We start from the raw sequence: 26,240 nt of genomic DNA, 5'->3' as shown, positions 1-26,240 counted from the left end.
TGATCCCACAAAGTTGGCAATCAAATTTTTCTTTTAAGCAGCTTCTTTGTAACTTAATTCAGGTGGTCACTTCAGTTTCATAGATGGACATTCTCTTAAGAGAGGAAAAAAAAGTACCTTGCAACCTAAAAACCTCTGCCTCTCAGGTAATTTCAAAATTGAAACTCTTGCAAAAAGCTCAAAGGCTGAGGGAAAGCATTAATCTCAGGAATAGAAACTATATATTTCACAGGTTAAGATATCTTTTTGTACCTTCATCTGCTGCAGAAATACTATCACTCCTAAAAATAGGAAAGTTTCAAACATACCTTTAACAGTGACTCAAATCCTGATTTGCAGGGTAAAAATCTGAAATCCCATCATACTATTTCATGGTAATTGAGTCAAACACAGTAAGGGCTCCAGTCTCCTGCATTCTCTTCCTTTAGTTGAACACTGAAGCTTGGCCTGTTGTGATGACAATGCTATTTTGTAACCCTACCTCTGAGGACTGGCATTTTGGGTGTCTGTAGTTGGAGAATATAAATGTGAAACAGACATGTTAAACTGAAGAATACATTATATTTTTTTGGATTGCATCCTATTAATGTGACAATTTGGGGATCAGATATTTGTGATATTCCTTTCTGCAGTTCCTTTCCCCAGTTATTCCTACCGCCAACACGACTGAACCAAACAGAAAGCCAACTGTCAAGTGAGCAGATCTTACCTTATAGGGAAAAGATATAGTTATCAGACTGCTGGAAGTATACTGCAGACTGTCATGCACACTTAACAGCAGTTTTAAACCTGTAGTGAATCCAGATTAACCTCAAGAGGAAAAAAGAAAGAAGCAAAAAATATTAATTATTACAAATTAAGACACAAACTTGTTCTGCTGCTCTTGTAGAAACTTGGATTGTATGTGAGACACACAAATGCCCAGGGGCAACTAGAAGTGTTTGGACAAAAATTTAGCATGGGGACTTTGACTAAAAGAACAAAGGAATCTGAATTATTTTATTCCAGACAGTATAGAATGGTACCTTTGAATTCATGCTTTTATAAAAGAGATGATAAATCACTAGTCAGACTAAAGTACATTGCTGGTTTTCAAAGCATCTTTTATATATTGATGAAATATCCAAAAGGTAAATTTTGACAATGATTGAAAATCCATCCCATCATGAACAGCATGCAGTTCATTGGAATATAGCTCTTTGAACATGACTACGTTCCAGATGATTAAAGATTTCTTCTTCTGTTTCTGGAGTCAGCTGTATATTATCTTTGATTGGAGACAAAGGATCTGACTTTCTACAAGAAGGAAGTTTTTCATACTCTCTGCACAAAAAAACCAAAGACAAAACAAAATTGAAGAATGATATTTTGTGTTTCTAACCACAGGCCTGTAAGAATATACAGGTTAAAACAAAGCAAGACCCATCACCTAACTACCCACTACACCTATGAATAAGTAAAAAAAAAATTTCTGATGAAAAGTTTTAATTTCAGTTTTAGTACAACTGAACAACTTCACTGAAAGTGACAGAATGATAACTGTTAGCTTTACTTATGAAAGACTGTATGTACCCCATCCTGCTTGGGGTTGTACCTGCTTCCTTAACATTTAGGTCTTCTGAATAGGTGTAGTTTTATATTATTATCCTGTGAGCCTTGACATTGAGGCAGAACAGGTTAGTGTCCCACATGATGTATTTGCCAGAAGGTAACAACTGTTAAAACATAAGGCTAATTTAGAAACATCTTAAAATCTGAAAAAAATAGAGCTAAGCAAGTTCTAGTAGTAAAAAGCCCAATTTGTGAAATGTGTTGAGAAAAAAAATCCCCTAAAAGCTAAGAAATTATTGCTTACATAGAAGTAATAGAAAAATATATATCCCCAGTATAAACAGCCAGAGGTTACAAACCAGCCAAAATTGGATGGGTTAAATGTGCATGGTGGGAGCCAAGTCTTGCAACCATCAGCAGAGAGTGCCACCTAGGCTCACACTGGTCTATCTGCCTGTATTCTGATAAATCCAAATTTATGAATTTTCTCACAGTGAGCAACCCTGGTCAGACATTCCCAAATAGAGGTCAAGCAATAGATACAAAAACACTTTCACTTCCTCCTTGAAACTGTAAATCATTCTTACACCCCATAAGAAGATAATAAAAAGTAAAATTTCTAAAAATGTAAATACTTTAAGTAATACTTTTTAAACAGAAAACAGTTGTATGTTTATAATAATCTACCCTAAGGCCCAAACTTACTAAAATACATTCATCTGAATTAACACATGCTCACCGATATCAACATTTACTACTCAGTGCAAAGAATACTTTTGTCCTACTCACATTTGGTTTCAAGTTAGTGAAAATACTTTTATTTAAATAAGACTTATTTATTCAAAGTTGAGATTGCTACTTAAAGCTGGGAAACCTTGCCACCAGGAGTTTTTATCTGAGCCCATGGAGAAAGTGTAAGTCAGGATAAGTACACTTCAGATTCTGTTGTACTTTTTAAAAATATTAGTTGCCCTTCAAATTCAAACCTTGAAGCTATTTGCAGAAAGTTCAAATTAGAAAAGTCATCTCCACAAGGAAAAGCAACAGAATTTGCAAGAATGTCTCTTGTAAGCAGATACTCCGACTAACAGAAATATTCCATCAGTTCACTGTCATCTTGAAAGCAGAATACTTCTGACAATCAGCCATCTCCAAATGTGAGTGACATGGAGTTAAATAGAAGCAGTCTTGTACTCAATTAAATTTAGCAACTTTAATGCAGCTTTTGCATTTAGGTCAATAAATGATTTTTGGTGTTTGATGACAAACAATGGCAATGATTTTCATATCAACTATGGAAAGTTAATGTAATTATCAATAAAATTCAGTAAGTGAATTTTATCTAGAGTTTTTCCTGGTTGGAAAGAAAAAACTAATTATAAAAACATATTTACAAAAAACCATGCTTCATGTTTATTTACATCAAGCTTAGGAAGTTATAAATCCTATGTAGAAAATACCTAATCTTGCACTGTTATCCTTACTGAATTGTATGGAGAACATGTATAGAGTCTGTTTTGAAAATTGTTTCTTTGAGAAAAAAGCATGCAGTGTACTAAGTAAAGGGTTAAAGCAACTCACCTTTTAAACTGGAAGCTTTTCCAGAATTCCCCAATAGTGGATTGCAGCCCCAGCTTATTTTCAGTATCACAGTCCTTTTTCTTCTGCACAGGTGACAGTTTCCTGCTTAGTCCACTAACTTTAGCAGGTATCAATGGCTTGAGCTTTGTTACCATATGTGACCTTATATTACTGGATTTACGTAATCCAGGAACCTGTGGGATTTTAAAAGTGCAGTGCACATGGTTAAAATGACAACCTGCAAGCAACAGATATCATGCTGCAAAGCTTATAATCAAAGAAATAAAGCATTTTTCATTGTGTTGAGATAATGCAATCTGAAATGCCACAACAAATTATATTTAGATAGTCTATAATCTAAAACATGATATCTCAAACACAAGACATACTGCAGCTGTAACTGGCAAACCTGTTTCCATAAGTCTTCATATTAAGGTTGTAAATACTAATTTATTTTGAATTCAGTTTTTAAAACCTACTGAATAATTACTTTTTCATCTGCTTGAAGACTATTTGTTGTGCTCTCATGTGATACCATCTTTCAGAATTTTAAGAGCATCAACTCTCTGGTATTGCTCCGTGTGAGTCTCACTCGGATTTCGTGAAGACAGAGCCATAAGCAAGAGCACAGGTAACAATACGATGACCCCAAGGATCATTAAACCTCTACCTGGACTTCCTTATCCAATTTCTACACCAGGAGCTCAGAAAAGCTGTGCTTGGCCAGAATCTCTCTCTTAAATACAACCAGACTTAAATTGGAACATCTCAGCATCTCTTTGAACATCTCTTTCTTCAAAGAGAATTCATAGCTTAGTTCCTTCTGAAACATCATGGCATTTTGCCATCCCCCCACCACACACATTTGTTATATATTATTTTGCATCTCAAATACTGTGCTCAGTTTTGGTCCCTATCTACAAGAAAGACATTGAGGCACTGGAATGAGTCCAGAGACAGGCAATAGAGCTGGTGAAAGGTCTGGAGCACAAGTCTGATGATGAGCAGCTGAGGAAGATGGGAGTGTTCAGCCTGGAGAAAAGGAGGCTCAGGGGCGACCTCATCACTCTCTACAACTGACTGAAGGGAAGGTGTGGCCAAGTGGGGGTTGGCCTCTTCTTCCACGCAACTAATAGGACATGAGGAAATGGCCTCAAGTTGCACCAGGGAAGGTTTAGATTGGATATTCAGAAAAATTTCTTCCTACAAAGGGTCATAGAGCATTGGAACAGGCTGCCCAGAGAAGTAGCAGGATCACAATTCTGGGAAGCGTCCAAAAATTATGTGGATATGGCACTTCAGGATACAGTTCAATGGTGAATGTGGTAGTGCTGGGTTGACAGCTAGACCTGACTGCAAAGGTCTCTTCCAACCTTAGTGATTCTATGATTCTATTATTGAAATTGCACTGTTTCTACCTAAATATATTAAGCAGATCTTGGTATTCCAAGGAGGGAAAAAAAGTGTCTAGAATGTGAGCTAAAAATTGAGCTAAAAGTGAGCTAAAAGCTAATGTGAGCTAAAAGTGTCTAGAATGTGAGCTAAAAACAAGAATACTAGGAAGATTAAAATAAAGCATCTAAATCCTACATATCCCTATAGTTCTGAATTACATCTGAGTTAGAACTTAATTTAGCTATCCCAAAAGTAGGCTAAGAAATTTAAAGCCAGAGCAGAATGCTCTTTTCTATAATCAGTATTAGACTCTTTGCTGAGCTCACAGTAATTGTGAAAAATAATTAGCAGTAAAAAGCACAGCTGAAATAGTATCATAGGAAAAAACTTGAGGTCTTAGGGAGCTCTGTATCACAGACATTTTTTAGTAAAAAGGTTCTACTAGTTTTGATATTAGAATTAAGTAGGTAGCACTTCCTGCTTTGGACTGGAATCACTATAAGAGCTGACAAACTTTTCAGATTGCCTCCCCCAGTTATTAAATTCCTCTAAGTAAATCTAGATAGCTGATATTGAGCTTACCGAAATCAGAAGAAATTATGCATTTTGTGATTAACTGCTTCTTCCCTAAATCTGGAATTCATTTTCCCCTTTGGTATTTTCTGCTGTATTTAACACCAGCACACACTTCCCTTTTTTTACGCTTGCAGGATCCTAATAAACATCCTAACAAGATTTTAATAAATTTTAAGAGAAAATTGAGCCAAAACTTGTGCTCCTTATCTCTGCCTTCGCTCTCCCATGGTCTCACTGGTGTGACAACTCACAGGAGCCCAAGAGTCTAGGTGGGCCCAAGTTACCACATGACTGACTTTTTGGTTGTTGCTGTCAGGTTACTTTTTGGCCAAGCAGTTTGCTGATGTAATTCTTTATAATTATTATTCCCAGCACACAACAGAAGAAGAGAGAACTCATGACCATGGCAATAAGCGGTGGAAATCCTCCTACTAGCCACTTGTTTTAAACTAAACCTATTGTCCTCACAGATTTTCAGCAGCTTTCATTTTCTGAAGGGCTCCAAGCATGCTGAAATTCTGTTTTTACATAATGCCTATATTACATCAGTACTTCCATAATGTGATTCCCCCAGTATTTAATATATTCATTCTCCCAATATACCTTCTAAGGTGAGCAAAATAATGTAAAACATATTAAACACAGCCTTAAAAACCAAAGCAATAAAAATTCTTAATGCCAGGACAATTTCCTTGCTCAGTCTTGTTGAGGAAAAGCAGGAAAAATGTTAATATTCCAAAATACAAATGTAACTTGCTCCTAAAACAAGTTCCTAACAATAACCACAAGATGTCACTATTTTACAAAACACACAATATTCTTGTCTCGCAGAGAGAAGCTTTTGATTTTTAGTCTCCCTACACAAAAGCTTACTAGGGGGCATACATAGAAAACGTCTGCCTCTTATATCTTTTGGTCAATTCTAATGACAACACCTAAGGAGTCAGAGCTGTTAAAGTCTTAGAAGTTTTCAACTAGATAAATATATTAAGCTCTTAGAAATGTTCCACTGAACAGGAACATAAGTTTATTCTTGTACATACAAGCAAACACAAAGAAGTCAAATTACAGTTGCATCTTGTGACTATATCTGGACTGTGAACACTACTGCAATTTATATCATAGAACCTGAAATGGATTTTCTTACCTTACTTTACACTGAAGTGTTTAAAGTCCTCAGACAAGTTGCAACTCTGTTAATCAATTATAGCTGGTTATATTTCACCCCAGCTCCAGGGTAGATGAACAAGAATAAAGCTTTGTCTTGTCAACATTTACATTGCTTAAGTCTTTCATTACAAGTTCTAAAATGAACTAGTAGAAACTGATTTTCAGAGTTTAGTAAAGCTCATAAAATTAAAAGAATTCTTACCTTGGTCTTTATGACTGTATTTTTTTTGTTAGTTTGACCAGCAGAAAATAGCACAGACAGAGAACATCGATCATCATTCAGTTTTGAACTAGAATTAGATTCCTTCAAGAGAAAATTGATCTTTTTAAAACAAGTTGTCTTTTTGTAAACACAATATATGCTTTCATAGCTACATGTATATACTTTAAGTTACAACGTTTTCAGCAGTTCTAAGAACTCATACAAAAACCTGGCTTTTAGCAAGCAACACTACAAAGGCATGCATATGCTTCTGAAAGCACTTCAGGGACTAAAAGCAGAGAACAAAAGGCTGCATACCAGGTGTGTTTATGAGGCACTGCAGTGATAGCAGCAGAAAACTCAAAATAAACTAAAGCCAGAGAACAGATTTTATTTAAGCTAGTATGTCAATCCATTCTGTACAATTATGTTAAGCATTGACAAGAATATGATCATCCTGTGATTCTCTTTAGAGATAAGTTTTGTTAGCATAAGCTACGTCATCTGTAGGGCACCATTCTGAAAAGGAGACTTGACTAAATAATTTCTTTTATAATTTAAAGTGAAAACAAATGCTGAAACAATGTCTAATTTTCTTACCTTTGCACCTAAACTGTTGTTGAACACTTGCAGAATTTCTGAAGACTCCAAACTGCATTCTGATGGCTCAGAAGACCCATGAGACTGTGATGACTGTTCCAGTTCTATTAAGGGGGAGGACTCTTCCTCTGATTCATCACACACTGCTGCATTAATCTGATCTTCCTGGGATACAATGCAGTTGTTTCTCTGTTGGTGAAACTGCTGTGAAAATACAGTGTGAGGTAGACCAAGATTTCCTGAGTTACTTTTGAGGCTGCTAAACCCCTGGGAACAACTTTTCTGCATTTCTCCAGGAGGTGTAAAGACAGTCCGTGATGATTTTTCAGTTTCTGAAAACCTAGAAACATCTTCAGCTACATGTTTTGCTTCCTGTTTCTGGCAGTTCTGCTCAGCATCCTGAGTTAGATCACCAGCTTCCTTCTTTGCTCTACAGTCAAACATATCTGCATCATTGCAGAAAAACCTAAAAAAGGAAAAAAAAAAAGGTGAAATCAAGGGGGAAGAAAGTTTTTGATGATGACATACTCTTTTGCATCATTGTCTCTATCCATCAATTTTATTTTCAAGGTATACTTGCAGACAAATTACTCTGGCAACAGGAAAAGTCCCTCAGGGAGACATTTAGCAAAAAAACCCAACCAACCAAAGAAACCCCAAACAAACAAACACAAATAAAAAAACCCCAACACCCCCCCCCCCCCCCCCCCCAAAACAAGCCACACAGGAAAAAGCATCTCTAAAAAAAGGTATTCTTTGACTGAAATGTTAAGAAGATTCTTCCCCTGAATGAGGAAAATCTAGAAAGCCTACCAAATTTAAGAATATATTAATTAATGATGATAAAGCTAGCTAGTAAAGCTAGAAATACTTCAGCACCACTTATCAAAGAAAATAGCACCTTACTACTTTTTTTTCTATGCTATAGTAGCAGTTTCTGAGAATACTGAGCACAGGATTAGGCAAGAACCTATAATCAGTGACAACTCTTAATTTTTCATGCAATAAAAAAACTTTCCAAAACTTTCAGCTCAGAAAGATGTGCTTTACAACGAAGGTATTAAGACTATTCCGTAAAATTGCACTGCTCAAAAATATTCAGATCATTTAAGATAAAAATTACACAATAACAGACCTAATTGTGATAATGTTTTGTAAAACAAATTCAAGTAGATGTGACCAAACGGGACTAAATGAAAAAAAACCTCAAACCTAACAAAGTCCCTGTTCTCAAAGTGATCCTGCAGAGATCAGTAGTGTCAGCTGAATGGGATGGGTTAAGAATAGATATTTGTCATTGAGCATGACCAGGTTTAGCTTTACTGCAATAAACAAAAAGCCCCGTCAAGTCCATGAATTCATTAACTGCTTATATATTTGCCACAAATAGCTATCCTTGTTTTTTTGAGATATATCACATGTCCTTTACCTGGAAAAAAACCCCAGCCAATTTGTAATTAATTTTGATACCCAGAGATATTAACTATTTTCTTGAGAGCCACCAAATTGATCACAGAGGCAGATCACCTCTCCTATAAAGAAAAGCTGAGAAAGCTTTTCTTCTCTAAGCTGTTCAGCCTAGAGAAGAAAAGGTTCCAGAAGACCTTTGTAACACCTTGCAGTACCTACAGGGGAGCCTAAAGGAGAGCTGGAGAGGGACCTTTCACAAGGGCATGTAGTGACAGGACAAGAGGGAATGATTTTAAGTTGAAGGAGGCTGAAATTAGATACTGGGAAGAAATTCTTCACCTTGTGGTGAATGTGAGTGTGGTAGTGCACTGGAACAGGTTACCCAGAGAATCTGCAGATGCCCATCCCTGGAAGTGTTCAAGATCAGGTTGGATGGATCTCTGAGCAGCCTTGTCTAGAAAAAGGTGTCCTGACAATGTCAGGGGGGTTAGAATGAGATGATTTTAAGGTCCCCTCCAAACCAAACCATTCTATGAATAGTGTCAGTCTTCACTTTGTCAGTAAAAAAACGAACATTATCAGTCCCCCAAAAGACAACATTCCTGGCACAAAGGATCCACCATCTCGGCTGAGATGCAATACAGTTGCATAAAAAGTTTGAGGTAGCACTTTTCCTATTTCCAGTATTGAGGCCATTTTAGCAACCAGGTCAGCACATAATATTTTGCTACTCATGAAAACACGTGACATAAGCATACCTGCTTCTTGTTCCTGGAACAATTACAGCATCCTTCTCTTTGTTTTTCCTTTGTAAAAATGAAGCAAATTTATTTCTAACTCTGGGTAGGGAGTTAGAGCTTTCTTGAGTGATGGAAATGTCTGGAGAGTCAAGGCTTTGTATTGCTGACACACTGTTTTGTGCTTGACCATCATTATCATTCTCCTTCTTGATTCTTTTTGTTTTTGAAAATGAATATTGTTTCAACAGATCTCCATCTGAGACTTCTGAATCTAAAGACAATTTAAGCATCACTGTAAAAGTACATTCTACAATTAACCAGTTATGAGATAACTAAACATTACATATTTACTCTCACAGGCTTAAAAATACTAGTAAGGTCTGGTAAGAAAATAGAGTTTAGATGTCTTTAATGCCATTGTTTTCTAGTACATTGCCTTGAAAATAACTCAGTGAAAAGATAGATGGAGTGAAGGCAGAACAACTACAATGAAACTACATTTGATTCAGAGGCAGGTTGCTAAACTACCTACAGACTTTGATAAGCGAGGGAATAGGAAGATACCAGGAGTACCAAAGGAAAAAAAGAAAACTCCAGCAGTATAATCAAAAAGCAAAGGAAGCAGTGGAAAACACTTAAAAAAAAGCACAGTAGGAATAAAAAGTGCCTCTTCTATTACAAGCCCACAGTTTATCTGAGCACATATAACTCAGGTGGCATAGAAGACAAGATAACACAGATGCACTAGACAAAGTGAAAAATTTGGCATAAAGAGCACCTATACAGAGGATAGATGCAGCACAATCTGAGTACAGAAAACATTCTTTATGTTTTCAGTCTGGCCTAAGAGCAATGCTAGGAAAACAAGCTGTTTTAACTTCTTAACAAGCCATTTTAAGATAGAAATTAAAACCAAAACTATATCAAAATACAGCTTGTATTAAACATAAGCTGAATTTGATACCACCAGAGTTTTATAGCAAACCAAAGATTAAGATCAAGTCTTGTTGAAAGTTTGCTGTCACCCTTAATCATCATCAAGGCTTTAATATTATGGCTTGTTAGTCTTGTAGCTTGTTGAAATCAGAATACAGACAATAACATTCAAGAATTAAGCCTCTAAAGCCTCATACCATAAAGTACAAGATAAATTCTTTTCTATTCACACAGCCTTCTACTGTTGTTCATATACTTATTTAATATAAACATACCACTCCTTGGCCTTTTTGACAAGAGCTCTTTGCCTGCAAGCTTTAGTCCTTTAACACTAATTATTTTCTCCATGCCTTTGGTTAGTGGTTTCTCTGGGAAATGCATTTTAGGAGGAGCAGGATCTTCAGTGGGGCCAAACTTGTATTCTCTGCTCCAAATGCTATTGATATGATTATCATGTCGGTCATTCCAGCCGCAACTTCTCTGCTGCACAGGCTACAAAAAACAATTAAAAACCAAGACACAGGTTTATACTTTTGCCTTCTATATATGATTTCTTGACTCGGCACGCAAGGAAGGAAATGTTGACATTTGTACATCTAGTGACATAGTCCACACAAACCATTTTTTTTGTTCCCACAATTCTCATGCTCTTCATACTTTTTGTTGTGCCCCATGATATCTTCATTTCAATATGGCACAGGTGACTAACTGCTCATCTCAGACTAAATTTAAAGTCTAAAATTTATTTCCATTCAGGAAACAACTGAGGATTATTCTTGGAAGATCTCGAAGACGCTTTGAGAATTTTCTCTTTAAACCAGTTACTTCTGTAAGTAAATTTAAGGACTTAGCAAATAAGTCTGAAAGGAAAACAGATATTAAGTGCCATGAAAAATAAAACTTTACCTTTAAAAAAATGAGAATTATGTGTGTGGAAGCACACAGTTTCTGTAATACCATGAGAGCTTTCACTGACAATTCATTTGTGGATAACAATCACATTTTCCCATTAACATTCAGACCCACATCAAGTTCTTAATATCTAACTTCATAATAAAGATGTTACCTGTGCCATGTCAGGGTTATAATTATCAATTTGTTCCATTGTATTGATATCAACATTGCCAATAGCAATTTGAAAAGCAGCATCATCACCAAAATGTCTGTTCCCATCATAGTAAAGGAAAATATCTGAATGTTTCATGGTACAATTGTTGAAATAGAATGTAAGTTAGAACAGCTGCTTTCCCATTTTTTGGCTAAAAAGGATGGCTAGAATATTAACCTGAAGGATTAATACTACTACTCCTGGCTCAATCTGATGTAACAGCAATTGTAATAGATCTGCAGCCTTTGGCAAATCATGTAAGTCAATATTAAATCCTTCAATTATCAGCAGCAGAGGCACCAGCTATTTCCATCCTAATTTCTGCAAATGCCAGAGATCAGATGGCTTGAACATACAAAGCCAGTAACTACTTCAGCAGTCCCCTCTCTTCCTTCATTTTCCTAATCTTACATGTTGATATTTACACTGCACAGATGTGGCAAAATGCTACCTTTTCTGTAGGAAGTGGGATCTGGTATAACAGAAAATGCTAAGATTAGAGACTGAGTCGAGCACAAACTGCAAGAATTAAATTGGAAGAGATTATAACACACAACACAGGCAGAAATTCAAGACAGCCACAAAGCAGTCAGCTTATATTTAAACTGTATTAAACAATTTATTTCTAAAGAAAACAACCAGATCAATAACTTCTGCCTGTATCAATAAGAGGTCATTTAGTTACCCCAGCACTTAAAAAAAATTGATTAAAATCGGAAAAAAGAAGAAAATCCCCACAAAAGTGTAAGACTGCAGAAAAGCCAGACTTTAGTCAAAGCAGGGATGCAACAAAAAAAATCTAAGTACACCACAGATGCAATGAAAATTGTAAGATACCACATCAGCTCACCCTTATTTCCCCATTCTGCCCTTTAAACACAAAGGATACCGTCCTGCATAAGTTAGTGTTTCTGGATCAATATCATCTCCATATGCATTCAGAGGAACTAATTTTCTGTTGACAGGATCAAAAACTAACTGGTACAGGAATGTATTATTAGCTCGTGTAAAACCCTGTATGTATTCTTCCGGTACCGTTATATTCATCTTCAAGTACTGCCCCATTTTCTTGATAACCTGTCAAAAAAACCAAATTACTCAACTGTTTCATTTTAACAGGTTATGTGAAAGTTTAAATACACTTCAAATATTAATTATCTTTGCTTATAATTAAATGTAGAATGAGTGTCCTACTGCAACAAGCAGATTCAACATAAATAGGGGAAGGAAAGAAAATAGAACTTCGTACATTCTTTTCCCACTCAAATTGTCTACAATTACAAAAATAACAATTCAATTTTTATATCTCCATCAATAAATAAATCAATAAAAAATGTGATCAGAAAAACAGTCTCCTTAAGGTGTATTCATTTAAACTAATGCACATGAAATTTTTATCATTCATATTATCAGGACATATAAGCAATATGTGGGTGCTCTTAAAAAGGAAAAAAAAGCAAAACTAACCAGAATAAACTCTGGGATTTTGCTCAGAGATACATTAAAGCAAATAATGATTTGCACAGGAAAAGTGCAAAGTTCCCCTCTTACTTCCTCAAAAGCAAAACCAGTTACTTTGATGTCTGCTCTATATAATACAAAACACTTTAAAATTAAAAATCATAGTTCTTTGTCTGTGAGAGAAAAAGATAAAATATACTAAAACACACAAGTAATTTAAGAAAGAAGATAACACACTAAGTTAATTAAACTGCATATTAAAATGCTTTTATGGATTAGATTTACCTCCTTCAGGACAGACCCATGAGCTATTCTTATTAGCTCTTAACCTCTCTACTCCCTTACTACCCATACTACTTACAGAAGTAGTTATTTCCACCCTCTTAGCCTCTGTATTTCCTAATACAAGATTTGTTTTAATTTCATACACTGAACAAGAAAAAAAACCAATTAATTTGTTTGGCATCATATCACACTTTTCTTCCATACGGTTTTTAATATAGAAATGTCCATATCCATACATATGCCAAGAAATACGTATGGAGGAGCAGTCCTGCCCCCCCCCCCAGATAAATCTGTACTTACACAGAAGTTACAGTTCATTGAGCAGTTCTAGTAACTAATCCACAGAAGCAGAAGAAAGCAGTACGGGGCCGGGGGGAGGGGGTGGAGTATGAAAAATATCAAAGTCTTACTAAAAATTAAGTTTCCCTTCAAACAGAATATACCCTCGAAGGATTAAAACAATTCTTTATCTAAGCTTACTTTGATATTTTTCTTATAAATATATATCAGCTTCAACACTTAAGTTTAGGCCAACATCTTTTTTAAGAATACTAAAAATACTTTTTAGTATTCTCCTCAAAATGGAGGAAGACAAGAACGCTTCATATTTTCCGTTCAGTGTTAAATTTCAAATATACTGATATAGACTGCCAAAAAACAAAACTCAAAGCAAAACTGAGTTTACCTTTATAATATCTGGATTGCTGGCTAATTTTAGTAACTTGCATGCTTTAGCTAACCCAATTCCATGAATTGAAGGGAGGTAATCACAACCAGAAAGAATACACATGTAGCGGAATTTCTCCTCTGTAAATACATTTCCAAGCTGCTTGCAGTTTCCCAGTCGAGTTTGATCTATCTCTAGTCCATTTCCAAACTTGTCAATTTTCAGAAACACCTGAAAATTAAGAGGAAGTGAAAACAATAATTTTCACCCATATAAGGTGGTTCATTGCACTTGGTGGAAACAAGAGAGGAGCACAAAAGTGCTATTCTCATCTCTTCTGTTTCCCACACTTGCTGTAGAAGAGTTAATCGATACATCAAACACATTTGGCAACTTCAAACCCTGCTTTTCAGATATCAGCAAGAGGTAAAGGTTATTAGTATTTTCTTCCATACCTTTTTACATCCAAAAGCTAAAAGATCAGAGTCTTCCGTAATTATAGCTTGAACCATGCCAATCTTATTAAGATAAGCCAGCTGAGCATCAGCTTCATAAGGAGCAACAATACAGTCAACTCCCTGGGCCCGTGCAGCCTGTACATAAACAAGAAGCACACAAGTACTTTGCATTAATTTTCAGTAATTACCCTAAGAGATCTGAAAGCATAAAAACCTCTACATTAAAAAGCCAAAACCATGACCTTTTTAATCACACACCCATCCTGCCCCCAGTAAGAGTCCAATACTTCATATTCAAAAACTCCACTTTAAAGCAGTTTAGGTCTATATATGGTTTACAAAAACAACTTTTCCTATAACACTATTGCCACTACATCTGACCACAGGTGACAGCTTTGAACTCATGCAAGTTATATTCTGGACAAAGGAGAACAGTACTAGAACAAACTTAATACTTTTTGATGAAGACCCTATGACTGCATTGAAAGTATAGCAAAAAACTACTAGAACAATTTTTAATCAGCCAATTTTTTTTTCTGTAGTCTATGCTCAGAAACTAGACAAGGGAAAAAAATGCAAAAAAAAAATTAGGTTTTTTTTGTGCTGCAAAAGTAAAACAGGTTCAAATTCAGTTCATAGCGGTAGGAAGAGATGTGTTTTGTTTGACACATCATTATTTATACAAATGGGCATAATAAACTTCAAGCTTGTTAATTGTGCCTAACACAATCCAATAACATGCAAGTCAATTACAGAGTGAGCAGGTGGGAATATTTTCTTTCCTATATAAAATAAGCAGTGATGTAGCCACAAAAATGCAGAGTAGGATATGCTACCTACCTATTGCAGAGATTTTTTTTTTAACTGGCATTATCAATAATGTTGACAACTTACTTTAATAACTTCATGAGCCATAGCATGGGTAATATTTACACTTCGCCCAAAACATTCTCTAGCCTCTGACAGTCTCCCTTCCTGCAACAATTGTTTCCCCTTCAGAAGACTGGCTTGACGCCTCCTAAAAGAAAGATAAAAATATCACCAATCTCAGATTATTGTTCATTTAAAAAACAAACAGCAGAAGGGACTAAGAGAAACAGGTAAGAAAAGAATAACTATGTCATTGCAAAGACAAGGACAACTAGATTTGAATGTTGAAATTGATAATATTTTCTCAGAAAAAAGTGACAAATAGCAACTGAAATCAGCCGTGTAAAAGGAGAAATGCACCCACTCAGCTTGCAGTAAAATAGATTTAGTGGGAGTTGGGAGTATCTGACACTAGATAGTTATTGATTTAGAGGACAGAAAACCTAATTTACTTAATTTCATAAATTGGAAATTGTTCATTTCATGCTGAAGAAAGCACGTGTCTCATGAGACTTCATAAATAACAACCACTACTGAAAAATTCTCATAGCTTCAGTGAAAAGTCCCATTTATAGGGACCTGAATCCAAATTTGAAACAACTTTATCTTGTTAGTTGTAGAGAAAGATGAGGACAGGGGTACTATTTTGAAATAAAATTATATTGGGAAAAAATATTTTTGTCCGGAGGTCACAAGTGTGGGTAAACTAAAAGCCTCTAATACATTACAGGAACTACTGCTCGAAGGCTTACTTCCTTCCTTTATAAAAAGGCTTTCATTTATGAAGTGCATCTCTATTTTTGGAATAAAACCTCTAAGAAGTTTGTTTGATTTTAGATGTAAATTCAAAAATATCACACTACTTTGCAGGGGGGTTTACCAGAACTTATTTCCTAGCTAGAGGGTTTTTGATTTTTACTGTAGTGATAGAACTGCTTTGCTTGCAAATCAATACAGTTTGGTACTTACTCTCGTCGTGCCTTTTCCACTTCCTTCTTAGAGGGTAGGGTACATCCATCAAATACCAAAATTGGTTTAATTCCAAATGAGAGGAGCATATGAACGAGTTTCATACAGAAAGCTACATAACTGTATCAACAATAACAAAAGTAAGAAAAAAGAGATAAACTTTATTGTTAATCACAAGTCTATTACAATTTTCCAGCTGCAGGAAAGGAGAGCTATAAGTTTAGGACTAACTATTGTTCAAAAATCATAACAGGCTGTACATTCCCCTAGCATCACAAAAAACTAAGAACACTTGAATGCAGTTTGGTTGATTTTTTTTACTGAGAGAAACAATCCACTTCCCAATTCAGAACTGGGTTGACTGCTCCTCTCTCCCAGACAAAATGAAATAAGAATTCAAGTATAATTCGGTTGATTGTGCTACATTAGGATTCAGTACTGACAAAAACTTAACCAGTTAAAACATGGATTGTCTTTCTACTTTCAGCAAGTCAATTCACAATGGCCAGGGAAACAGGAAGCAGACTAGCACAAGTCTGCCTTTCCCCAGAAATGCAGACTAAATGCACTTTGGTAGAGTTGGAAGTGATGGGGTTATTTAATCTCTCCTTGTAGAACTATCCACTCTTCCCTCCAGATACTGGATATATCCTATGGACAAGAGATACAAACGTATCTTCCCACACTACAAATACAAGCACAGCACTGAAAATATTCCAAAAGTCAGAAAAACTTCCCTTCTGTAAAAACTGTGAAGATAGTATATGGCTCAGGAGGCAACCAGCCAGTCTTCAAAACCATCCCTTGAAAAAATATTTGTTGGGTGTTCCAGATGTTATTTATTCCCTCAGACCTCTCATCTTCCTACCTGTAATTTCTACAGATCTGTATGAGATCATTTTATCACTAGCACAGAACTAGAATCTAATAACTGCTGTGAACACTAAGCAAGCACATTGTAGATCCAATGCCCAAAGGGAAAAAAAAATCTATTTTTTTTATTTTAAGGACACTGTTTAAAACAGCAAGAGCAACCCTATCAACAGAGGAAGGGAGGAGAAGGAGAGTGGGATTTGGAAGCATTTAGAATGCAAGGATACAAGCACTGAAGAAACTAGATTTAGAGCTACAGAAAAATAACTATGATTTTTGAAAGACAGGAGCAAATACCACTGTAGCTATATAAACCTTCATCCAGATGAATTTTAAAGTATGAAAGGACTCTACACTATAGTTAAGGAGCCAGTCTAGGATCATATGTGCATGGGAACAAGATTTACCCATAAAGTACTCATGTATTCAAATTCAACCATTCTAAAGTTTCCTATGACTACTTCTCCTGACAGTCAATTTTTTCCTCAGCTGAAGTGTATCCTATTCTCAAGACTCTGAGGAGCCTCCACTACCTTCAAGACAGGGTTGGATTGAAACGGCACAGTTCTTCAAATTAACACAAGCATCAGTAAACATTTGAATCCATTCGCGAAGCACCAGCTCTCTCTTGCCTCCAATCAAACATTTGATGGATCCAAGGGCCCCTGGGTGGTGCCAAGCAATAGGACAAGAGGCAGCAGGCAGAAACCAAACCACGGGAATTCCACTAGAATATAAGTAGAACTTCCTTGCTGTGCAAGTAACCAAGCACAGAAACAGGTTGGCCAGAGAGATTTTTAAGTCTCTTCCTTCTGAGGAAAGCCATCTGAACACAACCCCAAGTTGTTCTCTAAGGGAGCCTGCATGAGATGACATCCTGTGGCCCCTTCCAGCCTTACCTATATCCAATCTAAAACAAGAGTTCAAGCCACATTTCCAGAGATGGGCAAGAAATGCAAACCTGATCTAAGGTGTAGAGTTGAATCTGAAATATAACCACAAATTTATGTGCATTTCCTTCCCTAGAAATATAACTGTGCAAACGTGATTTAGAAAAGCTACTTTAACTAAGAGCGTAGTATGTTCAGCAAAAAATCTTACACCTTATTCAGACCACAACACATCCCTCAAAATTCCTTGGCATCATTACAACCTTTAACACAGAAGTATTTACGAAGTCTCTTTGTACACAAAAAAGGTGTCTGAAAATAATATTAAATTTGAAATGAAAAGAATTCCGTGTACAGAATTTCATCAGACAAATTAGATTACAGTTGAGAGCAATTCATGCTAGGAAAAAAACCCTAACTGATACAGCCTTGGGTATTTCAACAAAAAAAAAAATTAGAGTTTTCCCCCAATATATACACATTTTTAAATTTTATTTTGCACAGCTGGAAAGCTGTTTATTTATCGCCAAAAATTTCCATTTCTAAAGAGTTCAACTCAGAATTCAGAATCAACAGCAAGAAGCGAAACTTCTGTAACTTAGTTTTTAGTTCAAGAAACACCAAGTTGACAAAACTTGAGTTTGCAAAAGGGCCGAGAGTGAAACATAAGAAAGACTTACAAATCCGTGGGCTCTCCCCGGGCCAGCTTCTCAGCGCAAGCATAGGCGCCCTTGTGCAGCCAGCAGTAGGTGTCCACAGCTACCGTCATTCCTTTGTATTTCTTCACGTGGGAAGGCTCGGCAGCCTCCTTGATAAACTGGAGCAGGCCCTGGATGCCCATGATGCCGCAGAGCGGGAAACAAAGAAAAGAGCCAACACAAAGCCGAGCGCTCTGAGCTCTCAATGCTCGCTCTCGATCTCGGCTCAAGGGCCAGCTCAGCTCACAGCCGGGGCGCTGGGCCGCACCACGGCCACCAGCAGCTCCTGCGGCTGCCCCCGCGCATCCCGCTCGGGCCGCCTCCCCACGCGGCAGTGGCGGCTGTACCTCTTTGCGGGTCGGTGCTGAGCGGAGAGTGGGGCGAGAGAGGGACAGAGGGGCGAGAGGAGCGAAAGACGCGGAGACCCTGCCCGGCCCCGTCCGCACCTCGCCGGGGCAGCCGCGGCTCCTCCGGCCCGAGCCCGACCCGGCTCAGCTCGGCCAGGCACGCGGCGGCCGCCCGGGGCTTTCAAGCAGCGCGCGCTGAGAGCGGTGGCCCCGCCCCGCAGGCGGGGACTACGATCCCCATGGTGCCCCGCGCGGGCGGGGCAGTGCATTCCTCACGGCATTTCTCACAGCCGGCGTGCGGCGGACACCGCTCGTGGATAACAAGAGGAACGTGACATTTATAAACGTTAAATACGCAGAAATCAAAAGGCCCCGCAGAGTTTTAACTGGGCAGTGGACTGCAGCCAACGCCGTGAGAGGAGAGGGGAAGGGAGGCGCTGACGCGGGTTTCTGCCTGCCGAGGATCAAGGAGGCACGAATGTTGTTACAGCACTGAAACCCCGGGGTTGATGTAAGAACCGATGGTCGAAGTTACAATTATGTGATACAGGTTCTTTTTCTTGTCAGTTATCGTAAGGGTTTGCTTGCATAGTAGTAACAAAACTTGCAGTTAGATGTAAATGTAGGCCAATATCTACCAGGTAGAAGTTTCTAATTCTACATGCCATTTGGAAGCCTGTGCAGTTCTTAGACTGGCTCGGTGAGGTGGATGACTCAGTCAGCTGTGTAGAAAGCAATGTTTCCAGACAGTGGACAGCAAAGTTTAAATTCAGTGCGTTCTGAAAAGAGCACATCTGAATTACAATTTCTCAGCTAAGAAATGCATAGAAATAAATAACTAGGCCACAGTGATAGCATAAGATGTTTTAATGTTGAAAATATTGATTGAATCCTGCTTTGCCAATTCTTTTTTCAGTCCGTAATTCTGACTACATATGAGACACTAGACAAATTTAAATCCAACTGCAGTTAGAATCCATTTGGATTAGGTTCACTTCTCTTAAGAATATGTTCTTATATCATTTCTTTTTCTGTCAAACTACTGTGCTCATGGGAAGAACAGAAATCAGAGTAGACAATGTAATGTAATGTACCAATATCATTCAAAAGCTTGCAAGCAATTAAATTAAAAAACTTTGGACTATTTTCTGTAAATTAAAAATAGTTTAAAATAGTTAAGGTGAACCTCAGAGTCAGAAGCACTGGAGCCAATGAACTTGTCTTGAAGGAAGCCAGCGCTACAGAACTCTTGCCCAGCTCTGATTTTCCTTTTCAATTCCTTCACCTGAAAGGAAGGATACTTTGGAATTGAAGAGTTAGCACAACATGCCTTAACATTCAGTTTATTACAAATGTCTTCAGCCATGTATGAATCAATGTGACCCACCCTCATGACATCTCATAACTTCTATAAGATAACAGAAGCTTGATACCATGAGTCAAAGGCTTTGTTGATTTCAGTAGAGCTATCTCGACTTAAAACTGGATAAAGATACCAATCTTTAAGTTCAACAGTGTCTCTTGGAAGAAAGTAGTCAGATGGTAACATTTTGGTGAGTTATTTCCTTGAAGAATACTGTAGCATTGCAGTTTTATTTCCCATTGGTACCAGATGAAACAGGGAAGCAGCACTGCATCATGGTTAGTTGACTTATATTAATATAGAGAATTCTTTTCTTTCACAAGTAGCTCCTGTATCAGGAGAACTGGTAAGACTAGAAATTACTATGCCAAATCTCTGCTGTGTGTTTGTCTCTTTCCTTGAGCAGTTTTGTAATAGTGACTGGCAGAATGCATTTTAAAGGGATCTTGAAGTAGAAAGTATAGCAGAAACATTTTGGTTTTTTTGCAACTGTTTTCTGTCATGTAATAAAAAAAGAAGAGCCATTGTGTGTATAGCCCTGTTGATCCCTAATAGAAATTTGAGATAGGTGTCTAAGTTAAAAACACTGAAGAATGTCTAGAACTGCTTCTTTCTCAACACAGCTCTCCTAAAGAGAGCAAGTTGGATCACTGTCTGATGTAAGCATTTAGCCTTTACACAGACAAGTAAAGTAAAATTAAATTTGTTCCCACTGTGCACTACAATGGGCAAGGACATCTTACAGATTTTTACTAAACTTCCTTCCATGCAGTGTCTGGCACAGCTGGAAGTGTCTTCATGCAGAAAATTAAAATCCTTGGAATGAAAACCAGCATTTTGCTGAAGCTCACAATGAGACCATCAGCTTTGGTGATATTAGTAGACTGGGTGACTGGTTTACACTAATTTTTCCAAAATTTCAGTGAATTTCTTATTACTGCAACTATATTGTTTTCACTGCTTAAGAAGCTGATCACTTTTATCTCAAAAAGTTGGTTTGGAAATTAGTTGAACTATGTAATCAATTTGTTAGAAAAGAAATTTGATTTTTCTCTGATAGGTGGCAGTATTACATTCACTGCACCCTTTATTTGTCTTTTATAGAAATTTTTATTATTGGAGTATGTATTCTCATAGCTTTTTTGGCTTAGTTAAGAAGCCAGACTTTAGTACCACCAGCAAATTTATGAACAGTTGTACACACTTGAGAGAAGTTTAGAGGATGACATCCTTAAACTATATTTAGTAGCAGAGGGAATATTTTTAAAAGCTCCTCATTTATCACGAAAATATTATGTGAATAGTGTTAGTAAAGTTATTAAAACCCTAGATTATCTAGTTAACAGTTTTGTTATGGGTATCTGCTGATTATGTTAGTGTAGTAGCTATTCTGAACTTAAGCGTGGCTGTGCTGCTTGGGGCAAGTTTTTTTTATCTCTGGAAACGTAATGTCAATATAGAGAACAAAAGCATGCTAACCTCTGGTATTCCAGTGTCTATTTCTCCCTTGTGATCTGTCGTTGTGAAATCACACATGCAGGTGCTGCTGAAGCCTCTGCATGGCTCAGCCTGGCCCCTAGAGGCTTCTTGGGACACAGCCTCAGCTGCAGCCTAGTGCAAAAGGCACTTCAGTTTCGCTTTCGGAAGCGCAGAGGCAGGAAAAACCCTTAATTTGTAGGTAAATCTTCAAACTAGTCCTGCAGTCATTACTACCATTTTAAATTACTCTTGTTTTTTGTTTTTTGTTTTTTTACCTCACAATAACACAGGTGCCTCCAGACTCTCCAAGTCTGTCCAGAACTTGAGCTGTGCCAAGGATGACTTCTTCAGTTTGGGAATTATACAGAGCTCTCTCTCCATAGATCATTAAGGCATGATCTAGTAGCATTAACAGCATTAACAGCTTGATGCAATAATTAACAGGAAATTGCAGCAAGTGAACTGCTGCTGATAACTACAAACAGCTCGGCAAGCTGTGGGAAAGGAGCAGCTGTGCCATCCTGTTTAACAGAGAGCCCGAGACGCACAACCTCGAGTCCTCCTGGGACAGGTGAGCAGCCTCTGGGGAATTGTTGCTGTTGATTTATTTATCTTGGTGCTGGGCCCCTCTGCACATCAGGTAAGCTATTCCTAGACTTACACGCTCTGCATATGTAGTCTGTTTTTCTGAGAAAAGGGATTTTAAATAATGTTTGACAGCGCTCCTTTCCTCAGTGTTTCTGGTAGCAGGCAGTGAACTAGCAGGTGAATGTCTGTGTTTCAGGGAAGTCTATGGAAACATGAACCATACAGGGCCTTGGATAAAATCTTGTTTTAAGCCAATAGCTCTACTAAAAGGACCTTTTAAATGAAAGCTTAAAATGAAACAAAAAAATTCTTTTGTCAAAAACAGAAAAACTATCTGAGATTCTTAGAGATCTGATTCTAGCTCACAGACTTTTATGGGACTTTCAGCCCAGACAAAAGAGCAGAAGATAGATGTTGATTTTTTAGCTACAGGCTCCTCAGAGTGCAGTGCAGTGGGCAGGAGTAATTGTCTCTAAAAATCCAGCAGCAGTCCCTCTTAGCAGGAAAATCATATTTTGCTGCATTATTTGGGTGAAGTTGCCTACTCCCTTTCTTAGAGTAGGCAGCTGATGGCAGGTGCTTCCACAGTGCTCACTGCCCTCTCAGTGGCAGTTTGCCCTCTTCAAATCAGAAAGACCTGTCAGCATCTTGTTAAATTCCAGGTTTCCAAAAAATGGAATAATTAGCAAGGGTTTTAAGATATCTTTGGTCACCTGAAGAGAATGGAGACTTGCAAAGTAAAGAAAAGAGTCACTACTTAATTCATTCAGTAATACCTATCTATAAAGGCCTTAAGGTAACTCAGTCTGGAGCATAATTAGAGACAGAGCTTGGCAGCAATCAATTTTTATCAGTCTCATTATTTTACACAAGCCTGGTCACACAAGTGCTGGTCTGGACTGACACAGCCGCCAGTTTATATAACCACATCAATAATACAAAAATATTTCACACAGGTCAGTGACATACAGATGTTTTATCAAGTTCTGTTAGAATTTTCTTACATTTCAAAGATGAAAAAAAAAAGTCTTTGATGAGAAAAAAAAATCAGATATTTTGCTGGGCTGATTTTCTGGAATCACATAGGGTGATCAAATATTGTGTTTTCTGGGGAAATGGGGGAGGTCCAGTAGCCTGCCATTTCCCTTGCATCTGTTACATCTAGCCATACTAAGTGCCCTGTTAATTTCTGTTTCTCATATAAGTGTTCTTCTTTGTGCTACGTAGAATAAAACTAAAATAGGTTAATCATTAACTAATTATGCCAATAGCAGCTGAACAGTCTCATGTTTTCCCAGCTGTAAGTAATCTATACTCTGGTTTTTTGCTTTTTTGTAGGTACTGATATATTCCATATTGCTGAGTCTTCTAGAGGCAAATAAAGATTATGTATTTATTCCTCCTTTCCATTTTACCTTTGCTTTTGAAAGTCACTGGCACCAAAGATGTTATATTTGGTTATAATAATTTCACAGAATATCAAGTGGGCAACATGAACCTCATTCTTTCTGTCCCACATGGTGGGTCACTGGAACCTAAAGACATCCCTGATCGAGAGGCTGCCTGTTGGGATGAGAAGACATCCTCTTGTATTTTCTCTCATGACTGTCCTCCTGGAAGTATTCAAAATGCTATGAAATGCAAAGTGTCTACCAACCAAGACAGGTATACTATAGAGGTGGCTCAGGCTCTTGCTGAAGAAATCAACAAAATTACTGGTGGCTTCTTCCCACATATCATCATAAATCACCTACAGAGGTTCAAGATGGATGCTAACAGGGAAAAGGAAGAAGCCTCCTTTGGAATTCCCCAAGCAGAACAGGCCTGGGAGGACTATATGGGATTTTTGACCACTGCAAAATCACAGATGTCAGGGGGCCTAATTCTGGATATCCATGGACAAGCACATCCTGAAAGGTGGATAGAACTAGGTTACACGCTTTCAAAAACTTCCCTTAACTCAGGTGTCTTTTCTGCATTGAATTCCTCAATTAGCCATCTGGCCAGTCAGCTGGTGAATGTGTCTTCTGAGATTTTGGTTGCAGGGAACAGAAGTTTGGGTAAATATATTGAAGGACAAAATAAAAGCTATGTTTGTGTGCCTTCTCCATCCAATCCTAGCCCAAATAACGGAAGCTATTATAGTGGTGGGTACATAACAAAGACTTTTGGTTCCCGGAGTTCTGGCACCATTGATGCCATTCAGCTTGAGCTGCCCCAGTGGGTGAGGGCAGCTGAAGAGCGTCACAGATTTTGTAAAGCACTGGCAAAGGCTGTAATGAAATTCTGGCAAACTAACTACTGCAGCCAGCAGAAGCACAATCTTCTGCCATGCTGAAAGAGGCTGTCCTGTTAAGATGCCTTTCCTTAATAGAGTAGTGATCTGGAACAATCAAACAACTCATTCACCTGGAACATTGAAGTGCAGTATAATTGTGAATGCTGGTAGAAAGAAAACGTCCTGCAAAGGAATGCATCAACATAGAGGAAATCCAACCCAAAAATTAACACACACCTTTGTACTAGACCCAGCCTTGAAATGACTGCTGTAAGATAAGTGGGTGCAAGCATCACTTGCCTGTGCTTAATTTCTTTCCAGTCTCATGATAAACAACTGATCTTCTAATAAATTCTGTGCAATGCCTTAGTGGATTATCTGTTCAAATAAATTAAATGTCTCTGCTTTTCTTTTGACCTTTAAGAAAGGTAGTTGGATAATATCACTGTATAAAATGTTTGGGGCCAGGACCAGTTTCCATTTGGTGCTTATAAAGCCCTAGGGTTTGGAAGTAAACAGTAATGCTGAGCAATGACATGCAGTCTGATCTACCCCAGTTTTTTTAATATAATGAATTATGAAAAAAAGATCTGATAGCACTTATAGCACTCTAACTTTGTCACACTTTAAATAGCATAACAATCAGGTAGTGACTGGGTGGAAGGCTGATAAAGGTAGCACACACACATCATGCATTTTGGACAGTTTTCCTTACAGTATGATTCCTTCCTTTCCCTCCTGAGAGCTTCTCCATTATTTCACTCACTATAGGATTGAACACTTGATTTTTACTGGCAATAGTACTATATTATGGATAGTTTCTGCACAGTGGAGAATATAGTGGCATGAATAGCCATGACTACAAGTCAACTCCTAGAAAACATGGGCAATTAATAAAGAAAACTGAAGCGAGAAGGAAGCAAGACTGAAAAGGGTATAATTTCAAAATCAAGAACCTCTGAAATCCTAGCACTGCTAAAAGTTTGGTAAAAAGAAATTATTGAGTAAATAGTCAGTTTTGAGGAATTAAATAGTTAATAAACTTAAGAGAAGTGGGATATCTCCATCTTGCAACTACAATAAAATAATTTAGGGTATTTATTAGGGGCAATGCCAAAGAGAAATATTACATTATGTATGATAAAACATAACACATATGAGCATCAAAATAAACGGGTAAGGATCTCTTTGAACTTGAACTGTGCATTTTTAATAATCTTTGAAGAATAGGCAATTTTTAGCTAACTGAAAGAGATTTTTGTAGCTTTCAAAATGATACAGGACTCAGAATTGCAAGAATGTTACCTTTCATACACTAACTGCTAAATCATGGGTCAGATGAAGTGAACAGAGGTAGTAAATGGCAGATCACACTTTATTTGATGCCACTTGGTTTGTCAGACAAGTCTGATTTTAGTTTTGAACAAAAGGTTGGCAAATGTGGTGGGCCTGGAAGACACCGAGTGCCTGCACAGTTTCTTTCTTGCTTCCTTACTTCTCCCAGTGGGATGGAGAAGAGATGTGGAAGAGCAGAAGTGAGAAAATTCTTGGGCCTCAATGAAGACAGCTTAATAGGTGAAGCAAAGCTGCATGTGCAAGCAAAGCAAAACAAGTAATTCAAGCACTGCTTACCAGCAGTAGGCAGATATTTGTTTAGCCGCTTCCTGGGAAACAGGGCCTCAGCACACATAATGGGAAGACAACTTGGGATGAAAAACACTATAACCATGAACATCTTGGTTCCC

At 37.5% G+C, this 26,240-nt stretch overlaps 1 protein-coding gene and 1 long non-coding RNA gene across 2 annotated transcripts; one reads left to right on the top strand and one right to left on the bottom strand.

The window, feature by feature from the left end:
* Positions 1 to 797: 797 nt before the first annotated feature.
* Positions 798 to 18,620, bottom strand: EXO1 (exonuclease 1). Its single transcript, XM_071432888.1, has 13 exons — positions 18,423 to 18,620; positions 15,980 to 16,099; positions 15,035 to 15,158; positions 14,138 to 14,275; positions 13,701 to 13,913; positions 12,159 to 12,346; positions 11,228 to 11,324; positions 10,437 to 10,653; positions 9,244 to 9,532; positions 7,076 to 7,541; positions 6,476 to 6,577; positions 3,133 to 3,326; positions 798 to 1,323 (listed from the first exon to the last, which is right to left on the bottom strand). Exons 1-13 carry the CDS (start codon positions 18,581 to 18,583, stop codon positions 1,182 to 1,184), a joined length of 2,451 nt encoding a protein of 816 aa, XP_071288989.1. The 5' UTR covers positions 18,584 to 18,620; the 3' UTR covers positions 798 to 1,181.
* Positions 18,621 to 18,879: 259 nt separating this feature from the next.
* Positions 18,880 to 24,864, top strand: LOC139592724 (uncharacterized). The gene is made up of 3 exons (XR_011680099.1): positions 18,880 to 19,298; positions 21,920 to 22,200; positions 23,556 to 24,864. It is a non-coding gene; the product is annotated as an uncharacterized lncRNA (long non-coding RNA).
* Positions 24,865 to 26,240: the final 1,376 nt, after the last annotated feature.

Source organism: Agelaius tricolor, unplaced genomic scaffold (genome assembly GCF_023055355.1).
Source record: "Agelaius tricolor isolate 1412-34295 unplaced genomic scaffold, bAgeTri1.0.p SCAF_1, whole genome shotgun sequence".
In the NCBI taxonomy this organism is placed as follows: domain Eukaryota; kingdom Metazoa; phylum Chordata; class Aves; order Passeriformes; family Icteridae; genus Agelaius; species Agelaius tricolor.
Note: the sequence above shows the minus strand (reverse complement) of the source record. Positions and strands in the feature narration are given on the sequence as shown.

Excerpts from the sequence above, each read along its gene's own strand:
- EXO1 (XM_071432888.1), bottom strand. The coding sequence starts at position 18,583 with ATGGGCATCCAGGGCCTGCTCCAGTTTATCAAGGAGGCTGCCGAGCCT. Across the intron at positions 15,159-15,979 it reads GTGGAAAAGGCACGACGAGA|GAGGCGTCAAGCCAGTCTTC; the intron begins GTAAGTACCAAA and ends TCTTTCTTTTAG. Across the intron at positions 12,347-13,700 it reads GCAATCCAGATATTATAAAG|GTTATCAAGAAAATGGGGCA; the intron begins GTAAACTCAGTT and ends TTTTTTTGACAG.